Here is an 18463-nt window from a genome sequence, read left to right on the forward strand (position 1 = left end):
GCATATAAGTCCAATAAATAAATAAATAAATAAATAAATAAATAAATAAATAAATAAATAAATAAATAAATATCAATGCAATGCTCTCCACATGGGGCTACGTTTGAAGAATGTTTGGAAACTACAATTGTACAGAATGCAGCCGCGTGAGCAGTCATGGGATTACCCAGATATGTTCACATCTTTCCAACACTCTGTGGTCTGCACTGGCTGCCAATTGGTTTCTGGGCTCAATTCAAAGTGTTGGTTATGACCAGTGAAGGGCTACCAAAAATTTTATTATCACACTGTGGCCGTGGTTTATACAGGATGTCCTGCATTTTCTTTCAACATCTTTCAGTGCAAATTGGTGGAGCTCCATTTTTGCTACCCCACTGTGTTCCCCCCCATCCGGGCAGCAGCCCACCAGTGGTTATGACCTATAAAGCCCTACATGGCTTAAGACCAGACCAGATTTCTTACAGGACTGCCTCCTGCCACGACCAGTTAGGTCCCACAGAGTTGGCCTTCTGCAGGTCCCATCAACTGGACAATGTCACTTGGTGGGACCTGGAGAAGAGCCTTCTCTGTGGGAGCCCAGGCCCTCTGGAATCAACTCCCCCCAGAGATTTGTGTTGCTCCCACGCTCCCCGCCTTCCATAAGAGTTTAAAGATTCAGTTATGCCGCCAAGCTTGGGGTTATTAGACTCTACCCTCTGGCCAATGAATATATAGTAAGCTTGCTGAATAGGATATGTGCATGTTAATAGGCTTTTTTAATTTCTTTTTTAAATGTAACTCTTAATTTTAACTTATTTTTATCTCGACGTATACTGTTTTTATATATTGTGAGCCGCCTCAAGTCTTCGGAGAGGGGCGACATATAAATAATAATTATTATTATTATTATTATTATTATTATTATTATTATTATTATTATTATTATTTAAAAAACCAGGCCATTAGAACAAATGCTGTCAAAGCCAAAATTGAAAAATCAACACGCAATCGAAAGTGCAGAATGTGTAAAGAAACAGATGAAACAATCGATCACATACTCAGCTGCTGCAAAAAGATCGCACAGACTGACTACAAGCATAGACATGATGCTGTGGCACAGATGATCCACTGGAACTTGTGCCGGAACTACCATTTACCAGGGGCAAAGAACTGGTGGGATCATAAGCCCGAAAAAGTGGTCGAAAATGAGCAAGCAAAACTACTGTGGGACTTCCGACTTCAGACTGACCGAATTCTGAAGCATAACACACCAGACATCCTGATTGTGGAGAAAAAGAAAGTATGGATCATCGACATCGCAATCCCAGGAGACAGCAGAATTGAGGAGAAGCAGCTAGAGAAATTAGTGAAATACGAAGATCTAAAAATCGAGCTGCAACGACTCTGGCATAAGCCAGTGAAAATGGTCCCAATGGTACTTGGCATGCTGGGCGCAGTGCCAAAGGATCTCAGCAGACATTTGAAAACCATCGGAATTGACAAAATCTCCATCTGTCAATTGCAAAAAGCCACTTTACTGGGATTGGCAAACATAATTCGCCGCTACATCACGCAGTTCCAGGTGCTTGGGAAGCACCTGACTGGTGATAAAATACGAAATCCAGCATAGTGATCTTGTTTGCTGTATTGTATTGATAATGATAATGATAATGATAATGATGATGATGATGATAATGATAATGATAATGACAATGACAATGACAATGACAATGACAATGACAACAACAACAACAACAATAATAATAATAATAATAATAATAATAATATCTTGCTTGCTTTGGGTTCTCTCCAGCTTTGGGAGATAAATACCCAAATATTAATACTTTGAACAAAAAAGTAGAGAACTTGACATTGACAGCAAACTGTGCATGCATACCATATATGACACCTTGCACCAGTCAGCTACCATTTATTTATTTATTTTTAAATTTTATTTTAGGAAATTTAAATCGCTGCCTATTCACACATAGCGATTCAAGACAGCATAAAGGAATATAAAAACCTCATATATAAAACAATAAAATTAGTAAAATAGAATAATCACATAATATAATAATATAACTCCCCCACCCCATCACAATCATTACATTGAATATCAACTAGCATTGGCTACAGGTTCTAGGGAGTCCTGTGTAAAGTGCATTACAATTGTAATATCAGGCTGTAACTAAGACATGGATAACTGTCACCAAATCCAACCAGTTCAAGAAGAGTTGCTGCAACCTGCCAACATATTTCTTGTCTGTCATGACTGCCACTTACAAATCTTGAGATACTGAAGCTGAGGAATAATTTCAGTTTGTGGAGCCAGCCTTTTAAAGAGAATGTAACCCCATACAAAATGGTCAAACCTGGGATTTAGTTTTATAATTGCATCTTTGCCTTGCCTAAATTTAATTTCAGCTTCCCACCCACCACCCCCTCCGTCCCCACTTTAATCTATCACCAAGTTTATACAACATTCGGAGATTTCTAGCAGTTTCCCTGAAGGTGCACAACCAGGAACAACAGAGCTTGGTATCATCAGCTTAATAATGACGCCCTACTCTAAAACTCAGAATGATTTTCCCCATCAATTCCATTAGGAAATTGAACAGTGCATACATCAAAATGAAAAACTGGTAGATATTGCAAATCAATGGCCTAGATGTCAAACAGTAGTTTCCTAGCACCAAGTTTTGGACAAAATCTGACAGGACTACAACTATTGTGAAACAGTGCCCCCTAAAGGTCCAACCCTGGCAAAGGATTCAGAAAAATGTCACTGAGGTGCACAGGAGAATGAGGAAAGGCTGTGTATCCACTCCTTGCAGCCAGTTTCTAGTATGTCATTCATCAATTGCCAGAAATGCAACTGAAATGGCTCCAGGTCATAAGTATCATGGCTTCTCAGTTTGCTTTCCAGAAATAAAATGTTTGTGATTTGTTATAGCTGCCCAGAAAGAGAAGTGGGGGAGCGTCTTCAACAAAAGCCAAAGTTTCCTCTTCTAGGCAGAGTGAAACCCATCCTGCTACTAGAGAAGTAGACATAGAAACATAGAAACATAGAAGACTGACGGCAGAAAAAGACCTCATGGTCCATCTAGTCTGCCCTTATACTATTTCCTGTATTTTATCTTACAATGGATATATGTTTATCCCGGGCATGTTTACATTCAGTTACTGTGGATTTACCAACCACGTCTGCTGGAAGTTTGTTCCAAGGATCTACTACTCTTTCAGTAAAATAATATTTTCTCACGTTGCTTTTGATCTTTCCGCCAACTAACTTCAGATTGTGTCCCCTTGTTCTTGTGTTCACTTTCCTATTAAAAACACTTCCCTCCTGAGCCTTATTTAACCCTTTAACATATTTAAATGTTTCGATCATGTCCCCCCTTTTCCTTCTGTCCTCCAGACTATACAGATTGAGTTCATTAAGTCTTTCCTGATACGTTTTATGCTTAAGACCTTCCACCATTCTTGTAGCCCGTCTTTGGACCCGTTCAATTTTGTCAATATCTTTTTTTAGGTGAGGTCTCCAGAACTGAACACAGTATTCCAAATGTGGTCTCACCAGCGCTCTATATAAGGGGATCACAATCTCCCTCTTCCTGCTTGTTATACCTCTAGCTATGCAGCCAAGCATCCTACTTGCTTTTCCTACTGCCTGACCACACTGCTCACCCATTTTGAGACTGTCAGAAATCACTACCCCTAAATCCTTCTCTTCTGAAGTTTTTGCTAACACAGAACTGCCAATGCAATACTCAGATTGAGGATTCCTTTTCCCCAAGTGCATTATTTTACCTTTGGAAACATTAAACTGCAGTTTCCATTGCTTTGACCACTTATCTAGTAAAGCTAAATCATTTACCATATTACAGACCCCTCCAGGAATATCAACCCTATTGCACACTTTAGAGTCATCGGCAAGTACACTGCTCAAAAAAATAAAGGAATAATATAACTCCAAGTAAATCAAACTTCTGTGAAATCAAACTGTCCACTTAAGAAGCAACACTGATTGACAATCAATTTCACATGCTGTTGTGCACACTCAACTTTGTACAGAGCACAGTATTCAATGAGAATATTTCATTCATTCAGATCTAGGATGTGTTATTTGAGTGTTCCCTTTATTTTTTTTGAGCAGTTTACTTAATGTTTATGCTGTCCTTATCCTTTGATATCTATCTACAAGCTAGAAGAATTCAAAGTTAAGAGGACCAATTAAATGTCGTCCCCAACACTAAAGCCCAGGTTACAATACAAATATTTATTTATTCAAAGTGATGCTAGCTAGCCACTGACTATTCTAACTCTCTTGCTCTGTCATCTTGACAAAGGAAATGCCTCAAAGCATTGGGGGGGAGGGGAAGCAGTGATCACTTCTATGTGAACATAACAGCATTAGCGCAATTATTTGTTGTCTCCACTGTTGTGAGTTAAAATGCCTGCCCAGGGTTTCAACAGAGATGCAAAGGGATTGGGATTGAAATGTTTGTTTTGATGTTCATGGCTCTGAGGGGAAGAGGCTTTAAAGCAGGGCCTCAGTTGAAGCGCTCGCAAGTTTGGACTCATGCTGGCATCCTCCCCCCTCCCCCGCCTCCGCAATGGTGTCCCACTTTGCCAAGGCTACAATCTGGTCACTTTAGACTAGTGCTTATTCACAGCACAACTACAGAATATATCTTTCCTCTATTCTCCAGATCCAAAGCATGATAAATAAGCTAAGCCAGCGATGGTGAACCTTAGACTTACATATCAAAGGTGACATGCCCCAGCACTTTGGGTGACATGCCAGTGTTCACAAACACCCAACAACAGCTATTCCCAATAGCAAGCCCCAATTCTTCTGTGATTTGCAGAAAGCCAGGGTGTGTGCTCTTGGGCAGCCTCCCAAAAAAATTGCACAAGAATGGGATATGTTTTCGGTTTTCAGAGGCTACATAGACGGCAGAGGAGAATTCTCTAAAGTTTGCCATCATTGAGCTAAGCTTTTCAAAACAGATGTAAGAAGCTTCTGTTTTACCCCCATTTCCACAAACCTTTTTTTAAATAAAAGAATAGAAAAAGAATTCCACTGTTCTAATCTACTTCTCTATTTAGGCAAGGCAAACATTGCAAAATTGTTTGGAAGTACCATACCCTTGTTATCAGCAGCAATAAAACCCAAGACATTTTCATGTCTCAGCATGATTGTCTGGTAGATTTCGGCTTCACGAAACCAAGACCTTTCATCTCTTGAGGAAAAGATCTTCACAGCAACATCCTCTCCACACCATTTTCCACGCCAGACTTCGCCAAATCGACCTTTTCCAATGATTTCCTGAAGAACAATAGTCCTTGCAATTGTCCTTTGGACAAGGAGAGGTAAACCTAATGAGAAAAAAATATATAATTACAGTTTTTAATTTTTTTTAAAAAAAATGCCATTCTTCTTTAAAAGGCTTAATATTATGCTACTACAATCTCATTTCATTCAAATGAGTGACAAGACTGAGGATTTTTCTATCGCATGCCCTTGAACAAACCCAAAAGCAGGAGGATTTTTCAGCATGGACAAATCAAGGGGAAATTACATACCCAGAGTTTGACTGTAAGGAGAGGTGCTTTTTTTCATACATTACAATCAGGCCAGGGTGGGATCCTCTTAGCTGCATACTGGCGTGCTTCACACACATCATGACAATTCACATATGCATGCACACGTTCCCACCGCACAATTTTGCTTCTGTGCAGTAAGCAAAAAGCACCCAAATCCTGTGAGGGGATGTGCATCAGTGCGATTTTGGTGAATTTTTACTTCCGCTGACATGCGGAACCAAAAAATTGCTGAAATTGTGTGCGCATGAGCATCCCCTCATGAGATTTTGCTTTAGCACATGGAAACAAAATAAAGCCAAAAACTCAAAAAACCCGATGGCGGCACACGTTGGAATGGTGAATACAGCACCGGAGCTGTCACACACAAATTACGCAATCCGATACCGGAGTGGAGCTCTGGGATGCCCTGGTAGGAATCCACCACTGAATCATGCCATTATATAAACTCAACATCACTGAAACCTAAATAAATCTCAATTTCCAAACAGGAGTTTCCCTATACTGTATTCCTGAAGGGCAACCCACATTAAATATTTTCCAAACTTTTTTTTGCTCATTTCGTAGCTAATGATGACATAGTAAGCTGCTGTTGTGTCTCACCCAGCAACAAATCTATAGTATGTTGGCCTTCTATAGCAGCCATGGAAATCTGTGATCCTGTAGTCGTTGCTGAGTTACAATGCTCAGCAACTACAGCCAGCACAGGGATAAATAAGCTGCTCATCAGACTGAAAAATGGAATCAGGAGATGGGTTTTTAAACCTTTGTTTTCCATTTGGGATAGAAACATACTGGAGAGTAGAGGGTGTGCTTCTCAGCATATGCAGAGTAATTAAATGGCAAAGCATTTCACTGAAAAAATAAAATGTTTATTACATTACCTTAGATCAGTGTTTCTCAAATAGTGGTGTGGGGCCCCCTGGGGGGGGGCACGGACCAATACCGAGGGTGGGGCATGTGACCCCAGGGGATGTGCTATTTTTGCCGCAGGGAGTAGGGGTTTTTTGCACCAAACAATAGCACACAGCACACAACACAGAGCAGGAGATATGAAGTGCAGATAACAAACTCTTAAGAGACTCCATGGAAAAAGATTTCACAGGGATTTTTAAAAAGGAGGAGAGAGATGGAGGTAATGAGACAAAAGTAAGCCTCCTGAAAGCTTAGATGAGGAAATGATAGAAACATAGAAACATAGAAGACTGACGGCAGAAAAAGACCTCATGGTCCATCTAGTCTGCCCTTATACTATTTTTTGTATTTTATCTTAGGATGGATATATGTTCATCCCAGGCATGTTTAAATTCAGTTACTGTGGATTTACCAACCACGTCTGCTAGAAGTTTGTTCCAATGATCTACTACTCTTTCAGTAGTGATGAGGAAAGATTGGTATGTTTACTGTGTCTAAAAATGTCTCCGGGTGTGTGTGGGGGCGTAACAGCAAATAATTGAGAAGCACTGCCTTAGATGCAGAGTATCGGTTTATTAAACCTATTTATTTTTTAATTAAATTTATATGCCACCCATCTTGCTATCTAGAGCATACAGCTCAGCTGCCAGTGAATGCTAACAAATACATGAACATAGGAAGGTTTTATTTTTACCTAAACTACATCTTTCAGAAATGGAAACATGGCAGAGGCAGACAGACAGATAGACAAACCGACAGACAGACAGACAGACAGACAGACAGACAGACAGGCAGGCAGGCAGGCAGGCAGGCAGGTAATATAAAGTTTTATTTAACTAACAATAGGCCAAATGAGATTTAGATAAAGAGATAGCATGAGAAGTGCCTTATCCAGCTCTGGCCATTTGTCCCAGTGCTCAAAATAGGCTCTTAGGGGTCAAGGATGATGCCATCACTTCAAAAGTACTATAGCCAGTGACTGTCTGAAGCATGTTCGAGGTGCTGCCTAATGATATCAACTAAGAGTGGCACATCTTTCATTAAGCTCCTTTCAATGGAGTAGCTCTTTTTTCAAGGCAGCACTTAGATGATTCAGCTTAAAAGAAATGAGAGTTCAGTGACTGACGCCAATTCACATAAAGTTCATTTTTAAGCAAGAGCTCCATCTAAATCTATACTTATTTCAGAACAAAAGTTACTGGTACAAAATATCCAGGAATTGTCATCACGAGCCTGACTTTTGAAGCCAAAACATGTCTGGAAGGCACTGTAGAAATGTCCACTATTGTAGATTGATAAGGAAGAACCCATCCCATACTTGGCTCATAGTCAGATGTTACTTGAAATGTCAAAAATGATTTCCTCCTGGCAAATTTCTCTTCTTTCTATATATATGCAGAATATTCAGAAGGCAACTAAAATTTCTAATCCAACTACAGTGATCCCTCGATTTTCGCGATCTCGATCTTCGCGAAACGCTATATCGCGATTTTTCAAAAAATATTAATTAAAAATATTTTCCCACCCGATGACGTCATTCTCTTCCTTTCTCATCTTTCTTTCTCTCTCTCTTTCTCTATCTTGCTTCTTCCTCTCTCACACTCTCTTCCTCCCTCTCTCATCTCTTTCTTTCCTTCTCTCTCTTTCTCTATCTCTCCCCCTCTTGCTCTCGAGCGGCCGGCGGGCAGCAGCGAGGAGCCGAAGATCGGGGTTTCCCCTTTGCGTGGGCGGCGGGGAAGACCCAGGGAAGGTTCCTTCGGCCGCCCAGCAGCTGATCTGCTCGGCAGCGCCGCAGCAGCGAGGAGCCGAAGATCGGGGTTTCCCCGCCGCCCACGCAAAGGGGAAACCCCGATCTTCGGCTCCTCGCTGCTGTGGCGCTGCCGAACAGATCAGCTGCTGGGCGGCGGAAGGAACCTTCCCTGAGTCTTCCCAGATGCGGAAGTAAAAACACCATCTGCGCATGCGCGGCCATGGAAAACAGGGCGCGCATGCGCAGATGGTGTTTTTACTTCCGCACCACTATATCGCGAAAAATCGATTATCGCGAGGGGTCTTGGAACGGAACCCTCGCGATAATCGAGGGATCACTGTAGTGGCTTTTATAGATAATAGATAATAGGACAAGCAGGCATGCTAGATCAGAGCCATCCAAAACAAACTTTGCAGAGGCATCCAAAACAAACGTCGTGGGATGCTGATGGTGGGAGTCTGTCTCCTTCATGACAATGTGCATCCACACACCGCTCATGCAACACAAGAGTTGTTGACTTCATTTGGTTGGGATGTTATAAGACACCCCTCTCACAGCCCCAATCTTGCACCCAGTGACTACAATCTGTTCACTAAATTGAAGGAACACCTTGGTGGAAAACACTTTTCCGACAATGACAAGGTAAAAATCGAAGTGATGAACTGGCTGAAAAAGGTGGTGGGAGACTTCTATGACACAGGAATAAAAAACTCACCCCACGGATGATAAAATGTATTTACCGTAACTGAATGTTGATTATGTGGAAAAATAATGTAGTACCTATGCTACAAACTATGTAACTTTTATTAAAATATATTCGTTCTTTGTGTTTTAAACAACTCTAGTAACCTTACTTGGATTATTAATTGGATTGTTCATGTTGTTTTACCACTGTTGTTAGCCACCCCGGGTCTGCGGAGAGGGGCGGCATACAAATCCAATAAATAAATAAATAAATAATAATAATAATAATAATAATAATAATAATAATAATAATAATACTTTCTGGATAACCCTTGTATTTAACAATTTGCCCTTTAGGTCATATTAAAGACTACCCTTCAGCAGAGGTGCTCTTTAGATCATACTCCCTATGTTGTGCACGCCTATTTTATATGATATTCATACTCTGCATTTCATGTGTCTCTTGAGAAATAGATGTGCCTCGTCCAACCAACAAGAGATTTGCTTCACTACAAAAGTGGTCCAGGCCATATGCAAGAGTCATGCAATATGCATGAGAATCTGTGCAGCTTTACTCTCTGTAGGGCCAAAAGTCCATCCCAAGACAAGCATTTTCCCACTAATAAAAAGTGAGATTTTACATACCGTCTCAGTTCTGAGACTTGGCATTTACAGGCAGTTTTGAAAGATATCTTTTTTAAAAGCATAGTTCTTCATAAAGGGCAACTTTGGCAACATCTTATAAGATGCATCACAAATAAGGGCTTATTCTTAGTTACCATAGCAGCTGGTGCAATGAAACTTCTCCCACTCAGCTCTGGCAAAGTAAAGGCCCTTAACAAGGAATCAGTGCTCTAGAGACATTCTCACTGGGCCAGTGTATTGCAAGGTACATACAACTGCCTGTAAGAAGGAACAGAAAGCCTAATTATTTTAGAACCCTCTTGCTGTTTTCTCTGGAGCTCAAAAATGAATGTAGGCATCGTTTTGCACTAGGCAACTATTCGCTTCCGCTTCAGTGTGAAGTTTGATCTTTCAATCCTTATGCATAAGAGTATATCAGAGAAGTGCTTTTTATATCGCCTGTCCACTCCCTCACCCCTACTTTAATATTTATTCAAAATTGCCCTTTTCCAAAGAAGTGGATGGAGATTGAATTTTGAAAAAACAAATGAACTATGAAATGACTGAGGGGTCTCTCTATTTAAAAGTAATGTAGGGTCAGTCCAGGAAGAATTAAAGAAAAGAAGCAGCTTCTCTATGAAATCAAGGCTCTTAAAGAAAGTTAGAGTATAATCTATCTATCTGTCTATCTATTTGTATGTATATCTGTCTGTCCGTCCGTCCGTCCGTCCGTCCAGCCAGCCCGCCCGCCCGCCCGCCCGCCTGCCATCCATCAATCCATCAATCCATCAATCCATCAATCCATCAATCCATCAATCCATCAATCCATCAATCCATCAATCCATCAATCCATCAATCCATCAATCCATCAATCCATCAATCCATCAATCCATCAATCCATCAATCCATCAATCCATCAATCCATCAATCCATCAATCCATCAATCCATCAATCCATCAATCCATCAACCCATCAACCCATCAACCCATCAACCCATCAACCCATCAACCCATCAACCCATCAATCCATCAATCCATCAATCCATCAATCCATCAATCCATCAATCTATCTATCCCACCCAACTCCCTAGGGACTCAGGGCGGCTCACAACAAAAATGAACATGAATCAGTATAAAAACATTTCAATTTAAATTAATTGCAGCCATCTATACATTCATGGGCCCATCTTGCTAGTCATCTAGCAAGGTCAGCTTCCGGAAAGCCAGGTCTTTCCGGCTTTCAAAGGCCAATAAGGTGGAGGTAGTATGGATCTCAGAGGTAGCTGATTCCAGAGTTGGAGCAACCACAGAAAAGGCTCTCCCCCATGGACCTGTCAGGCGATACTGTTTAGCTGACGGGACCCGAAGAAGACCAACTCCTGTGGGATCTTACCAGTCATTGGGAGGTATGTGGAAGGCGGTCTCAAAGATTCTCTGGCCCTGAGCAAGAGGGCTTTATGTAGGGCTTTAAAAGTTATAACCAAACACCTTCAATTGTGACTGAAGACTGATAGGAAACCAGTGCAGCTCGCAATGAATTGATGTAGTGCACCCCACAACAGCTCACATGACATTCTCACATGGCATTCTGGACCAAACACTCTTCAGGGGTAGCCCCATGTAGAGTACATTGCAATAATCCAGCTGTGAGGTGATAAAGGCTTGAGTGACCGTGAAAAGAGCCTCTCGATCCAAGTAGGGTGGCAATTAGTGCACTAGTCGAACCTGTGCAAAGGTCCCCATAGCTATAGCTGCCAGGTGTTGATCTAATCTTATCTGTGGGTCTAGGAGGACACCCAAATTAAGAACCCATTCTGGGGGGGATAATTTCTCTCCCCCAAGAACCAAGGAAGGACAGTCGACATAGTCCTTCGGAGGCAGTATCCACATCCATTCAGTCTTGTCAAGATTAAGTTTGAGCCTGTTCCCATCCAGACCCTCACCTCATCCAGGCACCAGCATATAATATCCACTGCTTCACTGAACTGACATAGATGGGTGGTACCTCTACTTAAGAGTGCCTCTACTTAAGACACCCCAGTGATATAGTAACTCTCCTCATGCACAAATGCATCACAGAAATCTCCACTTTAAAAGAGGGGCGGGGACTATTTATTTATTTATTTATTATTTGGATTTGTATGCCGCCCCTCTCCGAAGACTCGGGGCGGCTCACAACAAGTGGAAAAAATCATAAATAATCCGACTAAATTTAAAATATTTGAAGATTTAAGAAAAAAAAAAACCATATACTAACAGACACGCACACAAGCATACCATGTATAAATTAAACATGCCCAGGGGGAGATGTTTCAGTTCCCCCATGCCTGACGGCAAAGGTGGGTTTTAAGGAGTTTACGGAAGGCAGGAAGAGTAGGGGCAGTTCTAATCTCTGGGGGGAGCTGGTTCCAGAGGGCCGGTGCCGCCACAGAGAAGGCTCTTCCCCTGGGGCCCGCCAACCGACATTGTTTAGTTGACGGGACCCGGAGAAGGCCCACTCTGTGGGACCTAATCGGTCGCTGGGATTCGTGCGGCAGGAGGCGGTCTCGGAGATATTCTGGTTCAATGCCATGAAGGGCTTTAAAGGTCATAACCAACACTTTGAATTGTGACCGGAAACTGATCGGCAGCCAGTGCAGACTGCGGAGTGATGGTGAAATATGGGCATACCTAGGTAAGCCCATGACTGCTCTTGCAGCTGCATTCTGCACGATCTGAAGTTTCCGAACACTTTTCAGAGGTAGCCCCATGTAGAGAGCATTACAGTAGTCGAACCTCAAGGTGATGAGGGCATGAGTGACTGTGAGCAATGAGTCCCGGTCCAGATAGGGCCGCAACTGGTGCACCAGGCAAACCTGGGCAAACGCCCCCCTCGCCACAGCTGAGAGATGGTTTTCTAATGTGAGCTGTGGATCGAGGAGGACGCCCAAGTTGTGGACCCTCTCTGAGGGGGTCAATAGTTCCCCCCCCAGGGTAATGGACGGACAGGTGGGATTGTCCTTGGGAGGCAAAACCCACAGCCACTCCGTCTTATCCGGGTTGAGTTTGAGTCTGTTGACACCCATCCAGGCCCCAACAGCCTCCAGGCACCGGCACATCACTTCCACCGCTTCGTTGACTGGGCATGGGGTGGAGATGTACAGCTGGGTATCATCAGCATATTGATGATACCTCACCCCATGTCCTTGGATGATCTCGCCCAGTGGTTTCATGTAGATGTTAAATAGCAGGGGGGAGAGGACCGACCCCTGAGGCACCCCACAAGGGAGAGACCTAGGAGCCGACCTCTGACCCCCCACTAACACCGACTGCAACCGGCCAGAGAGGTAGGAGGAGAACCACTGGAGGACAGTGCCTCCCACCCCCAACCCCTCCAGCCGGTGCAGAAGGATACCATGGTCGATGGTATCAAAAGCCGCTGAGAGGTCAAGGAGCACCAGGACAGAGGATAAACCCCTGTCCTGGGCCCGCCAGAGATCATCCATCAACGCGACCAAAGCGGTTTCCGTGCTGTAACCGGGCCTGAAACCCAACTGCTGGGGACCTAGATAATCGGCCTCTTCCAAGGACCGCTGGAGCTGGAGTGCCACCACCTTCTCAACAACCTTCCCCATAAAGGGAAGGTTGGAGACTGGACGATAGTTATTAAGTACGGCTGGGTCCAGGGAGGGCTTCTTGAGGAGGGGGCGCACGAGCGCTTCTTTATAGAGTGTTGGAAAAACTTCCCTCCCCAAGGAAGCGTTGGTAATCTCCTGGGCCCAGCTCCGTGTCACCTCCCTGCTGGCCGAAACCAACCAGGAGGGACACGGATCCAGTAAACAGGTGGCGGAACTCACAGCTCCAATGGCCTTGTCCACTTCATCAGGTGTCACCAGATCAAACTCTTCCCAGACAGGTGGACAAGTACGTGCCCCAGTCACCTCGACTGACTCGTTGTCAGTCGACTCTGTTTTACAATTGGAGTCGAGGTCGGCCCGGATCTGAGCAACTTTATCAGCGAAAAACGTGTTGAAATCCTCGGCACTACTCTGCAAGGGCTCCCCAACTCCCCCCTGGTTGAGAAGGGAGCGGGTCACCCTAAACAGAGCGGCCGGGCGGGATTCCGCTGATGCAATCAAGGCGGCAAGGCGACTATACACCTAAGATTAGATTAGATTAGATTTATTGGATTTATATGCCGCCCCTCTCCGCAAACTCGGGGCGGCTCACAACAGGGTAAAAACAGTACATAATAACAAATCCAATACCCACCAATCCAATTACAATTTTAAACTAAAAAATTCATAAAAAACAGCCCCAGAATATTTAAAAAAAACACGCATACAATCAATCTAACACCAAAACAACATGGGCAAGGGGGAGATGTTTCAGTTCCCCCATGCCTGACGGCAGAGGTGGGTTTTAAGGAGTTTGCGAAAGGCAAGGAGGGTGGGGGCAATCCTAATCTCAGGGGGGAGCTGAGGAAACTGAAATTGACTCTGGGACACATAAACATACCAGATCCAGAACCTGATGTTGTCATGTCAAAGATTAGATCTTTGAGGGATTTTCCTGGGTTCACCAGATTACACTCAGAGAGTGGTTCTTCAATATTTGACCTTCTTTTTTTCTTTCTGCGTCTGCAGAGGTGTCCTTGGCACGTGTAGGCTACCAGCAGTAAAACAATAGACAACACACACACGGGTATGGTTATAACTACAGTCAGCTCCACAGGTCCTAGCTTTGATTTGTTTGAAGGTTCTTGTCCTTAAAAACACACACAAGAAAAAAAAAATCAGAATGGCAATTTTTAACCTTCTTAGAAAAGATTTAAATGCATAATTTAGAAGGATTTACATTATATTTTGCTGTAAAAAAAAACCTGGCTCCACTTATTGGAGCTTAAAATAAATAACAAAAAAAAAAGATAAAGCAAATGAAACTAAAATGAGATGGAGTATTTTATTCATTCGCTTTTCTCAGGCTGTTGGCCAAGGAGACCTCTAGTGTTAGGTACAGGATATATTTGGCTTCCCAATACATGAAAGGATGCTAGCTAGAGTGGAGTGGATAAACGAAGCTTTATTTATATGAGTTTGAAGTTTACATTCCACTTTTTGCAAAATAATAATATGCAGCCATGTTTGCAAGAGCAGTTCAACTATTACCCACTAAGGAGGTGGATTCCCCTTCAAGGGACATGTTCAAGAAAAGGCTGGACAACCATTGTTTAATTAGGATTTCTGTACTTCAAAGGGTTAGACATTGTGGGTTAAATGGCTTTTTGAGCTCTGAAGTTCTATTGTTATCTACCTCTTCTTGGATTCTTTCTTTGATTGCTGGTGTAACCTGACATACAGTGGTCCCCCGAGTTTCGCGATCTCGATCATTGTGAAACGCTATATCGCGATTTTTCAACCCGGAAGTAAAAACACCATCTGCGCATGCGCACCCTTTTTTCTATGGCCACGCATGCGTAGATGGCGCCAGGCAGATCAGCTGCTGGGCGGCTTCCCTGGGTCTTCCCCCTCTTGCTGGCGGGAGGGCGAGCGGCGGGCATCAGCGAGGAGTTTGCGTGGGCGGCGGGGAAACCCCAGCGCCGCTTCCCAGCTGAGTCCTGAAGCCAAACGCGGAAGTTCGCTTCAGGACTCAGCTGGGAAGCGGCGCGAGCGAACGGCGTGGGCGGGCGAAGGGCGGGCGCACGGGCAGGCAGGCGGTGGACAAGCGGCGGGTGGACAAGCGGCGGGCGCGGCAGCAGCGAAGAGTTTGCGTGGGCGGCGGGGAAACCCCAGCGCCGCTTCCCAGCTGAGTCCTGAAGCCAAACGCGGAAGTTCGCTTCAGGACTCAGCTGGGAAGCGGCGCGAGCGAACATCGTGGGCGGGCGAAGAGCGGGCGCGCGGGCAGGCAGGCGGCGGACAAGCGGCGGGCGGACAAGCAGCAGGCGCAGCAGCAGCGAGGAGTTTGCATGGGCGGTGGGGAAACCCCAGTCTTCGGCTCCTCGCTGCTGCGGCGGAAGTAAAAACACCATCTGCGCATGCGCAGATGGTGTTTTTACTTCCGCACCGCTACTTCACGAAAAACCGATCATCGCGAGGGGTCCTGGAACGGAACCCTCGCGATAATTGGGGGACCACTGTATTCCAAAAGTGTAGAGTCTGAATTAACTCCAGGTTCAAAGGGGTAATTGCGGGGAGAGAAGACCCATAACAAGGCTCCTCCAATACCTCTTCAAGAGCATGAGAAACCATGTGATGATAGGTTACTGTCACCAAAAAAAAGAAATAAATAAAAAGGGTGAAGTAGATATAAATGTAAGTGAAAAATTAGCCTTACAAGGAAGGAAAGAAAGGTTTGAATGGTTCAGGCTACTGATTAAATATCCAGACGATATATCCAGATTGATGAAAAGATATTCATTTTTTATTTATTTTCTTGAAAAGATTAGGAGAGAGCTTGTCTTACAATAAAATAAGAATAAATACAGACATGACCAAGAGGGCATAGGCCACCCTGTAGAATACACAATAATAAAATAACACTGCCCTAATTTTAACTAATTACTTAGTCACATGCAGCCAAGCTCAACTTCTGTAAATAAATCCTGTGTCTGGCAGAATATCATCACAGATAAGCTTATCACCGAAACTAGAATGGTGGACCTAGAATGGTGATATACTAAGCCTCTTTACACATTATTCTACTAAAGGAGGCCCTACGTTTGAGGGTGGCTGTGGAGGAAGTGAGCCCATGCAAAACACACCACTGTCTGCCAGCTCATTGAGCATGATCTTCTGCAAAAAGGAAAGAATATAAAGAGAGAATATAACTACAGAAGCTCAGGCATGACATATGGAACATCTCCACAGATGACCAGGAATGACAAAGACATGCGATCAATTAGTGCAGCCCCACTTATGATCACATTAGTCTTATTGATTCATTTTGTCTTAGTGTTAGTATGCCAAATAATTACAAACTGACTTAATATATACAGTGGTACCTCTAATTACGAACTTAATTCATTCCGTGACCAGGTTCTTAAGTAGAAGTTTGTAAGAAGAAGCGATTTTTCCCATAGGAGTCAATGTAAAAGCAAATAATGTGTGCGGTTGGGGAAACCACAGGGAGGGTGGGGGCCCTGTTTCCTCCCAGGAGATTCCTAGAGAGGCCCCACAAAGGCTTCTCCCTGCCTTTTCCGGCCCTGTTTCCTCCCAGGAGATTCCTAGAGAGGCCCCACAGAGGCTTCTCCCCACCTTTTCCGGCCCTGTTTCCTCCCAGGAGATTCCTAGAGAGGCCCCACAGAGGCTTCTCCCCGTCTTTTCCGGTCCTGTTTTCTCCCCGGAGATTCCTAGAGAGAACCCACAGAGGCTTCTCCCTGCCTTTTCTGGTTATGGTTTCGGAGGCTCGGGTTTGTAAGTGGAAAATGGTTCTTGAGAAGAGGCAAAAAATATCTTGAACACCCAGTTCTTATCTAGAAAAGTTTGTAAGTAGAGGCGTTCTTACATAGAGATACCACTGTATATTAAAACATGAAGGCCATGTGGAATATTTATATGAGAAAGATTTTTTTTTTTACAAAACCTCTATGGGCATATATTGGGAAGCAAATAATGAAGTGATGCAAATGTAATATCAGTAGCGGGTTGCTACTGGTATGGATAAGGATGGCACACAAGTAACAAAAATTGATCCATGCGCGCAGCTTCGCTTCCGCTGTGGGTAAGTACACACATCCAAGTGAGATTTTGCTTCTGCGCCTGCGCAGGAAGCTAAATCTCATGAGGGGATGCATGTGAGAGTTTTTGGCGATTTTTTGTTTCTGTGCATGTGCAGAAGCAAAAAAAAATCACTGAAATCTCATGCGCATGCGTGTGCCCTTGTGAGATTTTGCTCCCTGCGCATACTCAGAAGCAAAATTTCATTGGGACACGCCTCCGCAGCAGATGCGAAGCTGCACACATAGTGCACCACTAATGGAAGAATCGGGAATCTGCCCCTGAGCATCATGTATTATTTGGTCAGATGTCAGAAATTAATTACCATAGTACTTATTGTAGCAGTTATACATAATATGGTGGTTATCCTGTAGATCAGTGATTTTCAACCTTTTTTGAGCCGCGGCACATTTTTTACATTTATGAAACCCTGGGGCACATTGAGGGGGGGGGCTACAAAAAGTTTGGACAAAAAAATTCTCTCTCTCTGTCTTCCTCCCCTTCGGTCTATGTCTTTCTCCCTCCCTCTTTCTCTCCCTTCCTTCCTCTTTCTCTCTCTCTCTCTCCATCCCTCTTTCTTTTTCTTCCTTCCTTCCTCTCTTTTTTGCTCTTTCTCTCTCCCTCGCTACCTCCATGTCTTTCTCTCTCTCTCCTTTCCTCCCTCTTTCTCTCTATCTCTTGCTTTCTTTCTCTCTCTTTCTCTCTCTCTTTCTTTCTCTTGTTCTCTTTCTCTCTCGCTTGCTCTTTCTCTCTCTTGTTTCTTTCTCTCTCTCTCTTGCTTTCTTTCTCTCTTGCTTTCTCTCTCTCTTGCTTTCTCTCTCTCTTGCTTTCTTTCTCTCTGAGCTTCGCGGCACACCTGACCATGTCTCGCGGCACACTAGTGTGCCGTGGCACACTGGTTGAAAAACACTGCTGTAGATGTTTGACATTATTTTGGCATAATCATAGTTTCCTTTAGATCTATCAAGAACATCATTTATAAATGTTATAAATAATATAAATATTAATATCATAATATTAAAATAATAATAAACTAATAAGATAATATTATTTTGGTATTAATAATATAAATATTAATATCAAAAATGCATTCACACACAGCTGACAATTTCAAGGTTGTTAAAGGTTGATAGGTTTCAGTTGCTATTGTTCACAATTTTCAAACCAATTTTAACTAACCTGAGAATACTGTCCTGGATTATTTAAAACTT

General features: G+C 43.3%; 1 protein-coding gene across 3 annotated transcripts in view; it reads right to left on the bottom strand.

Annotated features, from left to right (window-relative positions):
* Positions 1-18463, bottom strand: part of ACVR1C (activin A receptor type 1C) — a 63278-nt gene that overhangs the window by 14930 nt on the left and 29885 nt on the right. For all 3 annotated transcript variants that reach the window (XM_070731545.1, XM_070731546.1, XM_070731548.1), the window contains exons 3-4: positions 14056-14304; positions 5131-5361 (exon numbers count right to left, since the gene is read on the bottom strand). In XM_070731545.1, coding sequence (XP_070587646.1) covers positions 5131-5361; positions 14056-14304 — 480 coding nt within the window. The remainder of the gene's footprint in view (positions 1-5130; positions 5362-14055; positions 14305-18463) is intronic.

Source organism: Erythrolamprus reginae, chromosome 1 (assembly GCF_031021105.1).
Source record: "Erythrolamprus reginae isolate rEryReg1 chromosome 1, rEryReg1.hap1, whole genome shotgun sequence".
Taxonomy (NCBI): domain Eukaryota; kingdom Metazoa; phylum Chordata; class Lepidosauria; order Squamata; family Dipsadidae; genus Erythrolamprus; species Erythrolamprus reginae.